At 32.6% G+C, this 12115-nt stretch overlaps 1 protein-coding gene across 4 annotated transcripts; it reads left to right on the top strand.

The window, feature by feature from the left end:
• The first annotated feature begins 1058 nt into the window (after positions 1–1058).
• LOC143247446 (solute carrier family 35 member G1-like) lies at positions 1059–10864 on the top strand. 4 transcript variants are annotated; one of them, XM_076495557.1, is made up of 2 exons: positions 1059–1185; positions 9540–10864. In XM_076495557.1, the coding sequence occupies exon 2, from the start codon at positions 9565–9567 to the stop codon at positions 10738–10740; it is 1176 nt and encodes a 391-aa protein (XP_076351672.1). In that variant the 5' UTR covers positions 1059–1185; positions 9540–9564; the 3' UTR covers positions 10741–10864. The 4 variants fall into 4 exon arrangements, 3 of the variants coding, with proteins under 3 accessions (XP_076351672.1, XP_076351673.1, XP_076351674.1); XR_013026561.1 differs by lacking the exon at positions 9540–10864 and adding an exon at positions 2601–4029 and having other exon boundaries at positions 1065–1185; XM_076495558.1 differs by lacking the exon at positions 1059–1185 and adding an exon at positions 4793–5250.
• The last annotated feature ends 1251 nt before the right edge of the window (positions 10865–12115 follow it).

Raw genomic sequence — 12115 nt, forward strand, 5'->3', positions numbered from 1 at the left:
CTACTTGTTTCCATCTGTTATAGCTCCAGATGTTCATCATTTTCATCTTTTCCCTCCCAAAAGGTCACCTTATAGTGTCTTTTTCCATATTGTAGTATATAAAAGTTCAACATTTGTTACCTATTTAAATATTTTATTTATTTATTCAATGGGCATTCACCTTTTGTTACCGATTCGCAATTTTATTTTGGAAATTCCAGTAATGTTTAAAACTTTAATTTTTTTCTTACCTTTTGACAGTAGAAAAAAATTATATTTTAAACATCTTTTATTGGAAAAAATGGGTTATTTGAATATTTTGAGTCAACAAATTTGATTCTTAGTTTATTCCTGAAGAAGAAAGCTCCACATTAGGAAAACGCTCAGGTTACAGGGTTTTGATTCATCTCATTTGAGCCACCAAAAGTTATACAAAAAATTAAAGGTACAAAAACGTTGGCTTTTTTTATTATTTATTGTTGGCATTAAATGACGTTTTTTATACAGTGTAATAAGTTTCATACTGGCTGGTTTACTAATAGTTTTATTGGAGTGTTGGAACCAAAGTATATCGAATATTTTGAATTATTCAACGAGTGCATTTATGAAAAAGGAAAAAAAAATGTCTAACAAGCCTTATGCTATATTCATTGATGTACCATTGTAAAATTAGTGTTTTTAAATTGTTGTTTCTTGCATGAATTGCCATTATAATACAAAATCAATCAAAGTCCTTTGAGAATATATATTTTACATCATTCTGTCAACAGTTAGGGGTCTCGCTTTAGATATCACTTTCTTTGACGAGACACTATTAAGCATTAAACTTACTTGATGATTTATAAGACAGCAGTTCTATGATATTGCAGTTTTACTGGCTCAGATAAATAAAACAAAACGAGCTGTTACACATACTTGTGTTGTGTAATATATTATATGATAATATGTAGCTAGCTTTCGTTCCACCGCACTGAAACTCCGGGTTGAATGTTTATATAGTTTCACCAGCTGTTTTCTGGCAACTGTGTATGCAGATATTTTTATAAATAAACGATGCGTCTATCATTGAATTAAATAAGCTTGAACTTTGGAAATAAAACGGACAACTACATTGAAACATATATTGCAGGTACACGTTTATCTTTCATAGCTTCTATGGACTAGGCACAAGTTGACTGCAGAAGGCCCACGTACAGATTCAAATCGGTAAGAAATGAAAGCGGTATATATGAATAATATTTCGTCAGTAGCGAATTTTATTTCATTTTAATCATATATAATATGATTATCATATGGAAAAGTTTGAATTAAAATACGCATTATTTTCAGAAAGTTTTGCCAAAAAGTATGTTTGGGGTAAGACTTAGGCGATATTTAAAGCCATAATTTGCTAAGTATTTAAACTACATGTATCTGATAGTCTTCTTTTCTATAATGTTAAATAGATCTGGAAAATCATCAGTGTTCTATCATATGGAAAACAAAACAATATTTAAAAAGTTAACAACTTTGTGAAGAACGAGAGTAGTTGAAACTAAATACTGATAGTACAATGAAACAGTTATGTGTATAAACAAATACATGTACATATATATATATATATATATATTTATAGTGAAATTAAATAATTACATCCAAATATAGTCAAATAAGTAAACAAAATTCTGAGGAAGGACTGTATTAAAAACAGCATAATCCCAACCTCTGATTAATTATATTATACCTATAAATTTTTAAGCCATAGACAAAACACATTAAAATTAAACAAAATACGATGCATATTTTGAAGAAGATCCTTGGGTACAAGCTACAACGTGGAATTATAAAATGTATCCTAGGTTATTTTTCATCTTTTTATGTTTATCTGTTTCTTATTTTAACTTGAGAAAGCATTCACCTTCCCACAACTGTCTGCAGGCAGTGAAAGATGATATAGATGTGGGACGTTGTGGACTTGAGCACCAACATCTCGCTCTCCTAATTTCTAATTTTCTAATCATCTTATGTGAGAGTAGTGAATTGAAAGTTAAGACTGATAGACAGTGTATCTCCACCACAATGTGGGCCCTACTTTTTTAGTTACCTCCTAAACCTAGGATATATTTTATAATCTCACGTTGTAGCTTGTACTCTAGGATCTTTTTTAAAATATGCAGCGTATTTTGTTTCATGCTAATGTGTTTTGTTTATGGCTTGAAAATTTATGGCTATAATATTTATTATTAATATTGTTACAAAGTAAATAAAACAGATATATGAAATATTATATATAAAATACGTATATATACTATCAGGTCATCCCTTAAGTAATGTCCGATTTTAGGTTCAGTAAAAGAGAAAGGATTTCAAACGCTTTAATGTTATTTAATCAATAATGTATGTTCCATTATTATTAATTACTTCCTGTCAACGATTCGCAAGCTTCTGAATGCCACTTATATAAAATTCTTTGGAGGAAAAGAATGTAGAGAGGGTAGTTTTGATATCTTCACGTGTTCCAAGCTCTTTTCCATGAAGATAGTTTTGCTAACTTCGGAATAGATGATAATGAGATGGGGCAAGGTGTGGTGAATAAGGAGGATGTAGAAGTTTTTCCTAGTCTAGTTTTTTAATCTTTGCAGATCTTTGATGTATGAGGCCGTGGATTATCTTGGTGTAACACAATGCTTTACGACTGATCAAAACAGACCTCTTTTCATTCAGTGCAACATTCAAGCGCTTTGTTGACAGTAGAAGTCTGATGTAATCGTTACATTGAGCGGCAGAAACTCAAAATGGATCCCAGCAACAATTTTCCACCAAACGCTTAAGAAGACTTTCCTAGGTCGGAGGTCTATTTTGGACTTGCTTTAGCCAGTTTACCTGCACTGAGCCATTGTATGTGGCGCTTAACATTTTTATAAAATATCTATTTTTCATCTCCAGTCACTAACTTGTCCAAAAAAGGTGAATTACGTTCACGAGAGTGCAGAGAAATGCAAATACCCACTCTTGTTCTAAGAATGGTTTCTGTCAAATCATGGGGGACCCATTTTTCAAATTTTGACACCTTTCCAAGCTGTTGCAGATGACGGTGAACTGTTGAATGGGTTGAATTAAGCTCCTGTGTTAGTTCTTCAACTGTTACAGCACAATCTTCATCAAGTGTATCCAGCAACAAGTCATCATTAAACTCAACAGAACGATTTGAACGTGGTGCATCACTTAAGCTGTATTCACCTGATCTGAACTTCTTAAACCACCTTTGACATTTTCTATAATTGAGAGATCCGCACCATAAACACCTTGAATGTTTCGTGTAGTTTCTGCTGCACTATTGCCTTTTTCTAAGTTCATAAAGCATTATATGCATAATGTGCTCCTCAGATACAACTATCTTCATAAGGGTTTATTTGATTAATGATCTGAAAAAGTGGAGTTAGGTTAGTTCTTTTATTTGTCTGAACATTTTTATACACGTCCTACTACATATTTTGGTCATTAAAACCTTGTACAAAAACAGAAATGATGATGCATTTTCTGTATTAAATTTTCGGACATTACTTATGGGATGACTTGATATTATTATATATAATTTCTTCGACATTGGATAAAAACAGAAATAATGCGAGCAAATTTTACAAAAAATAACTTACTGTTTTTTTAATGTTTAAACTAAACATTCCACTTGTTTTTACTAAGTCACGATTTGAGCTTTTCATGCAATTCTAACAGCGCATAGGTAACATTAATTTTTCTGGTAGACTTAAGTGCAGATAGTTTTTTAACTTTACTCGTTGATTACTCTTGTCGGAGAGAATACCGGGAGTTGATTATTACTTTTTTAGCGTATCCAGTCTCTCACATTACGAAACGGAATGCGAACCATGAATCTTTGAACTTACAATCCAAGCACGATAAGAACTAGTCCAAACACTGTATATTTTAAAATACGTTAATTAAAATTATCTTTAACAAAATGTGGTCATCCTATTTTAGTTATTTTAAAAATATATGATGAATTGCTTTTAAACACAAGAATCAAAGAAAATAAACGAATAAATGTCCATAACATATATCTTAATAAGGAAACTGACAGAAACATATTATAAAATGAAAATCCATTGAATCAAACTTAATGGTTATTGTACGCAATTTCTTTCGTTTTATTTTAATAATTCAAGATTTTCTGTTTGCCAACATACACAAAAGTTTCAACTTAAAATAGCAGAAAAAATATAAGTTTATTATTACAAGTCTTGTTGTAGTTCTGGAAAAAATACTTCTCGTTTTTACAATGCCTATCCAGCAATATTTTTCGTCCATCAGATAAAACATTTAAGTCTATGTTTCTTATTTAAGTTTGAATTTCGCGCAAAGCAACGCGAAGATTATCTGTGCTAGCCGTCCCTAATTTAGCAGTGTAAGACTAGAGAGAAGGCATCTAGTCATCACCACCAACTACGAACTATTGGGCTACTCTTTTACTAACGAATAGGGGGATTACCCATCACATTATAATGTCGCCCCCGCTGAAAAGTCGAACATGTTTGGTGTGACGAGGATTCGAACCCGCGACCCTCGGATTACGAGTGGAGTGCCTTAACTAGCTGGTCATGCCAGGTTTTTTCATTTAAGAAACTCTTAATAAATGAACGCAGTGTTCCGAAATTGTTCTTGAATTTGAACTTAAAATTTGAGATTAAACAGTTTTTAAAATTTTAAGTTTAGTTTGTAACGGATTTACAATGTTTATTTATTTTAATATCGATGTTTGTTTTAGTTAAATATATTTTTAGAAATGCTTGTAACATATGCTGTTAAATATGTGTTGTGAAATTTCCGCCTGTTCTCTTAATTTGTAGAAGATTCTCAATTGTAAGCATCAACAGTACATGATTTCGAATGTTCTAGCATATCTTCGAATATTGTTGTAAACTACACTTTCTAATACCTCTCTCTAAAAGTTTATAAATCGACGCACCAAGAGACTATATTATTGTTGATTTGCTACAGTTTATATGCTATAAACTCCGAAAGCTGTCACTGTGATAAAAGCCTGTTAACCGGAAAACAACAGATATTTGTGTAGAGTCGTTTATAGATTTCGAACATTTCAAAGTGCTTAACTTCAATGAATGAACTTCGTTATTATTTCTACAAAGGCAGTAGATATTTTTGTTGGGAAAAAACTCACGTGTGAAGAAGTTAACTAGCCTTCCATCAAGTGAAGTGACCAAACAGTCAATAACATATTCAGTTCCATACTAGGTGGAAAACACAGCATTGTTTGTAAGTTGCTAACACTTTTATATGTGAATTATTATTTGTAATAACCATTATTATAAATTGTATTATTGTTTATATATTAAAATATATTCGTGCTAAGACATAAAATTGCGCTTATTAATCTTGTTGACAAATTTGATAAAGTTAATATAATTATTATTCTAAATTATCTTCTAAATTAAAATTTCTGGTTATTTGAAATTGTAATACGTTGACATATATAACATAGTAACTGTCTGAGATTTGAATCAAGAGACAAAACTTGTTTTAAAGTAAAATTCAAATCTCAATTCAATTTATATTCATCAGTGGCAATAACATCTGACCATGTCTTATTGTCAAGATTGTTTTAAATCACTCTCGCTCCAAGCAAAAGAATGATCCACTGAAAAATGATCATTGTTATTGCAAAATGTTTTAACTGATAAAGCACAAAAAGTTTATGCTAATCTCTATCTAGAAAATTGCACCAGTTATGATTAAGGCAATTATTATCAAAGCATACCAGTTAGTACTGGAGGCCTATCACCAAAGGTGTTTTGAAGTTATCGCAACCAAGATAACCAAACGTATATGGAATTTACCCACGAAAGTTTCTATAAACTAAGACAATTATATCTAATTGAGGAATTTAAACATTGTGAAAGTGACGATCTCAATATTTACTTGGATCAAAAGAAAGTTAAAACACTACAGGAAGCAGCTTCTTTTATCAGTGATTACATTTTAATGCTTGTTTCGAATTTCACGTAAAGCTATACAAGGGCTATCTGCATTAGCCATCCCTAATTTAGTAGGAAAGGCAACTAGTCATCATCACCCACCTCCGACTTTTGAGCTACTCTTTTATCAACAAATAGTCACATTATAATGCCCCTATGGCTGAAAGAGCGAACATGTTTGGTGTGACGGTGATTCGAACCCACGATCTTCAGATTACGAGTCGAATACCTTAACCACCTTATTATGCCGGGCCTTACACTTTAATACATAAAACCACTTTTCATAAAAAGAAATTCCAGCCGTTTTAGCAAAAACCTGTATTTGTTCAATCCACTAAAGCTGAAAATTCTTCGAAAAAGTCTAACTTCTCTAGTTCAAAATCTTCTTACAATCAGGATAAAACTTTACCAAAACCATCAAGGACTACCTGCCATTTATTTTAGAAAACCTGTCTTTGGCATACGACACTGCTGGTCTCATATCAGTACATATGTATTATACATGTTAATAGGCATATGTATATTGCCTTTAGATTCGAGTTCTGCCGCTAGTCAGTCTGTTATTGCTTAGGGTATTGAGGGTGGATTCATAAAATTTCAGGATTAGCTGTGGTTGCAGTAAGATCTACTCTGCCAATAAAAGATGAATAAATATTTTTGGGAAACGAGTTGAATGGGGGAAAGTTGTTGCCGAGCCCAAAATGGTTAGCGAGTCGATCATTGTCTCATCTAAGGATGATGTTGTAGTCGAGGAGAATACAAATATGATTATCTCGGATACAGGGACCTGAGCTCAGGCTTAAAAAAATTAAGTGAAAAACAAATGACAGACACATGTTTAGAGGATGACATTATAGATTTGTCTCAAACATTTTTTTGAATCCGACAGGGATCTTGTAAATAATTGTCTTACTGACAGTTCTTCGGTAAGTAACAATGATGGTATTGCTAGAAGTAAACTGATTGAAGAACATGAAAAGGTTCTGTACATCTCATCACTATTTAAATATGCACTCTCAAAAGATGAACTAGATAATGTTCCAAATGGATTTTTCTTTTCAAAATGGTGTACTTATGAGAAAATGAAGACTATCAGATCTACAAGTTTAAGAAGACTGGGCTTAGTTTATCAAATAATTGTTCCATAAACATATCGTTTTGAAGTGTTAAAAGTTGTCTTTGAACTCCCATGGGACAGGTGATAAAATTATGGGACATTTATTTTGGACAAATACTAATCAAGACGTTTCTCGTTTTTTGTTTTTAAATTGTCATACCTGTCAATTAGTCGGAAAAGCTAACCAGATAATTCCTCTTGCCCCTTTGAAATCTATTCCAGCTTTCCAAGAACCACTCTATTGTGCAATTGTTGATTGTGTTGGGTCTTTGCCAAAAATATAGCATTTGTACTGATGCACTTTCACATGCTATGTAAGTTTATGAACATAAGATTATTGATATTGGTTGTGTTATATACAGAAAAGTTATATAATTTTTTGACAATGTATAACGTTTAATGTATTGTTTGCAATGTATTAATATATATATGATACATTAGTTAAAAATTGTCTACCACCAATTTTTAATTCTCTAAGGAATTAGATGTAACGGATTTACTATTACGTATTTATTTTAACACCGAGGTTAGTTTTAGTTAAATATATATTTAGAAATGTATAAAACTTCTATCGTTAAATATGTGTTGTAAAATTCTTACTTATATTATGTTATTTTTTGACTTCCAAGAACTTATTGCTGAATTTAGCAACTCAAAGAGGAGGAAGGTGAACTTTAAGATTTGTAACCCAAGTTTACCAAGGAGAAACATTTCAGTTTGCTCATGATATGGTAGTTACGTCTTATATGGGCACATTATATTCGTTAAATTCACCATCTGATTATTGACTCATTTGGTCACTGCTCATCTGGAATACGTATATTGCTCTCAGATATAATAAACTGTATATTTTGTAAAGTAAACGTTTTTCTCTAATTATTTCTTTACGTACTTGTTTAGTTCTTAAAGAGGGCCACGCAGTGGATCCTCGCCTAGGCCCCCAGATGACCCAAGGCCGCCATTGATTATAGTTCACACATACACTGCTTTTCAAAAGTATTAGTCCCTACAATAATGTCACGTTTTGATAAATACAAATAATACAAACAACTTCTTCAATGAACGTATTTTTATTGAAAACTCTAATGATCACACTTAACACTGCTATGTGAGAAGGAGGTTGAATGTCAGCAAAACCTGCAAAGCAAATATATAAGTTGGTACGTCTGTAGACGTACACTACTAGAAACAGGGTTTTGATACCCTTGTCGATCAGAGCACATACAGCCCAGTGTGTAGCTTTGTGCTTAGCTCCAAACAACAACCAGCTAATCATTTCTAGTAATGACTTCTTTCTTGCCACTCGCCTATACAGGCCAGCTTTGTGTGGGGACTGGAATATTGTCAATGTACGAACACTGACTACAAACTCAGACATGGAATTTTGCAAATCTATCAAAGTCATTGTTGGCTTAATATTTACATCCTTAAACAGTTCCCTGCCTACTTTGCTGCTAAGTTTGGAAGGAAAGCCTGATCTGGGTAGTTACTGGGTATTATGAAGCACATTACATTTCTCAATCATGGACTTCACTGTAATCAAAGGGAAAGTAAGAGATTTTGAAATTTTCTTGTAAACTGATCTGTGCTTTTCTGCCACTTTATTTCTGACATGTTTAGAAACCTCCTTGGACTTCATGGTTGGTTTGTCATACACTATGTGAGCTATCATAGAACAGATATATTTGTTCTAAAGTCAAGTGAAAACACAATGATTACATACAAACAGAGACCATTAAACTAATTTTGTGACCTTTGAAACTGGTCCGGTATGGCCAGGTGGCTAGAGTGCTCGATTCGTAATCTGAGGGTCACGGGTTGGAATCCTCGTTACACCAGATATGGTCGCCCTTTCTGTCGCGGGGACGTTATAAATTAACGATCAATTCCACTATTTGTTGATAAAGGAGTAGTCTTAAAGTTTGCAGTGGGTGGTGGTAAGTAACTACATTCGTTCTGGACTTAGACTGTTAAATTAGGGGCGGCTAAGCTTTGCGCAAAATTGAAAACAAACAAACAAATCTTTGAAACTAATCTTTTGGATTTCAACTGATTAATGGTTGACGTAGAAAAGGGGTTGAATACTTATGGAACTGAAAGAATTCTAATTTTCTATAAAAATATAACTTACTTGCATAATATCGACGTTTTCTCAGCATTCCCAGTTTGTAGTAGATTATGCAGGTTCTAAATGTAAAATGCCAATTAAAACTTTTATTATAGCAAATTCAAACGACAACAAAATGTGGGAACTTTGCAAGGGTGTGAACATTTTTGCAAAGCTCTGTATCTGTGTTTGGCAGTAGAGTGTGTGTTGTTGTGAAATAAATAATTATGTAATTTAACACATCTTTTTATAGCTCACATTAATTAAGAAATGATATTTATTAGTTCTTTTAATCGTATTACTTTACAAACCTTGAAAAAAAATTGACATCTTATTTTGATTTTAGGCGCTTATTGTAAGCATATTTGAAAATGGAGAGCCACAAGAACAGGATCCAGCAGACTAATGAAGAGCCGATAAAAGAGGTCGCTTCACTTCCTATGAAATCTGAGAAACATTGTGAATCACATCTTGTAAAAATAAGTAGTGATTCGGAGTTGTCTGAAGCTTCCCATTCTGAAGAAGTAAAGAAAAATAAGGAAATTGAGAAATACGGAAAGCAAATTCTTTCAACAATATATGAAGAGGAAATTTCTTCTACAACTATTTTGGATTTGATAAAGAAGATCCCTGCTCTAGGGTATTTAATGTCACTTCTTTCTGCTTTTTTTTTTGGAATTTCACGTTTTCTCATTAAATTCATATCAGACCTAAATCCTACAGAAAAGGTAGTAATCACAGTCACTATTCAAGTGGGTTTAAGCTTGCCTTTAGTAATTTATTTTCGACATTCTTTCTTGGGCGAAAAGGGAGAGCGTTTGGCGTTCATTTTTAAGACAATCTGTGGAGCCTTAGAAAATATCATGGTTTTCTACTCTCTTTTTTTCATTTCTTTAAGTGAGTCTAGCACGATCATTCTAGGTGCTCCCGCGCTGATAACTCTTTCAGCTTGCATATTTCTTGGTGAGAAATGTGGTGTAGTGGATATTATTAGTTTAGTTTTGGCTGTTGGTGGAATGTTGTTTGTGTCTAACCCACCTTTCTTATTTACTGAAAAGAGTGAGTTTACTTACAATCGTCTGATAGGTATTTTAATTTCTTTAGCAGCATGCTGTTTTTTGACAGGTGCTTACATATTTCAACGAAAATGCTTACGTACATCGTTTTCTACAATTATATTTGTACAATCCCTACTTGTTGTCTTTGCTGGGTCAGTTTTTCATTTATCAACAGAAAAGTTACGCATAGTTCCAAAGTGTGGAATTCAAAGTATTTTAATAGTTCTCTGTGGAGTATTCAACATGCTAGCTATGTGGGCTTGTGTTTTAGCTCTACAGTTAGAAAATGCTGGCCCTGTGTCGATCATACGTTCGTTCGAGATTGCTTTTTCTTTCATTTTTGGGGTATGTGTTTTGGGTGAAAGACCTGAATGGCCAGGCATATTAGGATCTTCGTTAGTTTTCAGTAGCATCCTTCTTTTGGGAGTAAAAAAGCTAGAGAAAGAACGACCTGGAAGATTTAAAGAACTTTTTAAAAAATTCTTTTAATTTGAAAACGTTTATCCACTGTATAAAATACAACAATTTAGTTGGTGGAGTCTGCTGATGTAAAGTTCGCATGTGGTGGTTTAATAACAGCATAAAGAAATAAATTCCAATTGTTTATGTTTTGTGCAGGATAATCAATAACAAACAATATACTATCGATTTTATTATAATTTTTCTATCATTTCTAGCAATTTTAAATTTTTTGGTGTATAAAATTTCAATCTGATGACGTATTATTTAAACAACTGACCAATTTTACTGTTGTTAACAAGAGTTTATGTGATATCAAATTAGTAAAATTTTTGAATTATAACAATTGAGTAAGAAAATATTATATAGATAATAAAACAACAATTTTCCTATCTTATAAAATGTAAAATGTTGTTATAATGTACCACAAAACATTATTACTGATTGTAATCATTCACTTTCTTTCTATTTATATTTTAACTTATGTGAAAATAAACAATAACATTGTTTTATTAACTTTTTCCTTAATTATGATTTATAAATTACTCAAAGAAAAGTTATAATATTAACTTTGCCCATCCCCGTGGCAGTGAGGTATGTCTGTAAACTTATAACACTAGAAACCGAGTTTCGAAACCTGTGGTGGGCAGAACACAGGTAGCTTTGTGCTTAACTACAAAAAAAAATAAATAAAAATAGCACTAAATCTCCTTTGTATCGTAACAGTTGTTGTTCATGCAGTTTGATAATATGAATACTCTCAACCACTATGTCTCTCATATCCAAACCAAACTCATGAGCTCTGGTATTGGTCGAAAGACGTCACTGGTACTGTATATAGTAGATACAGTGTTGTTTTATATTATTTTTTACTTTTGCTCGAGTCGTACTCCGAGGGTTGCGAGATCGAATCCCCGTCCTACCAAATATGCTCGCCCTTTTAGCCATTAGGAAATTATTATATGAAGGAACTCAATATTCATTGACAAATGAGGGGCCCACGACTTGACCGTAAGTGATGATGACTAGCTGTTTTCCCTCTAGTCTTTTACTGCTAAAGTAGAGACGGCTAACGCAAATAGCCCTCGTGGAGCTTTGCTCGAAATTCAAAACAAACAAATGTTTTAACAGCACCGCATCCGTTATGCACAATACACGCCGTGAGTAGGTTTCGTTTTTAAAAACAAACAAACAAACTGTGCTATAGCAAAATTTCCTGATTGGTAATTGACCAAATACTTGTAATAGAAATACAAATGGTTCTTGGATAATCGTAATAAATCAGTCAACCTTATTCATAGCAACGCTTTCACCAATGGATAAACTAAAATTACTATAGCTCAATTTAGTGAACTTGTCGCGGTGATTCTAACTTTGAATCCAGTATTTGTAACAAGTCAATACA

This window comes from Tachypleus tridentatus, chromosome 3, assembly GCF_004210375.1.
Source record: "Tachypleus tridentatus isolate NWPU-2018 chromosome 3, ASM421037v1, whole genome shotgun sequence".
Lineage (NCBI taxonomy): Eukaryota > Metazoa > Arthropoda > Merostomata > Xiphosura > Limulidae > Tachypleus > Tachypleus tridentatus.

What these genes read in the sequence shown, in the direction of transcription:
- LOC143247446 (XM_076495557.1), top strand. Translation starts at nt 9,565, where the DNA reads ATGGAGAGCCACAAGAACAGGATCCAGCAGACTAATGAAGAGCCGATA.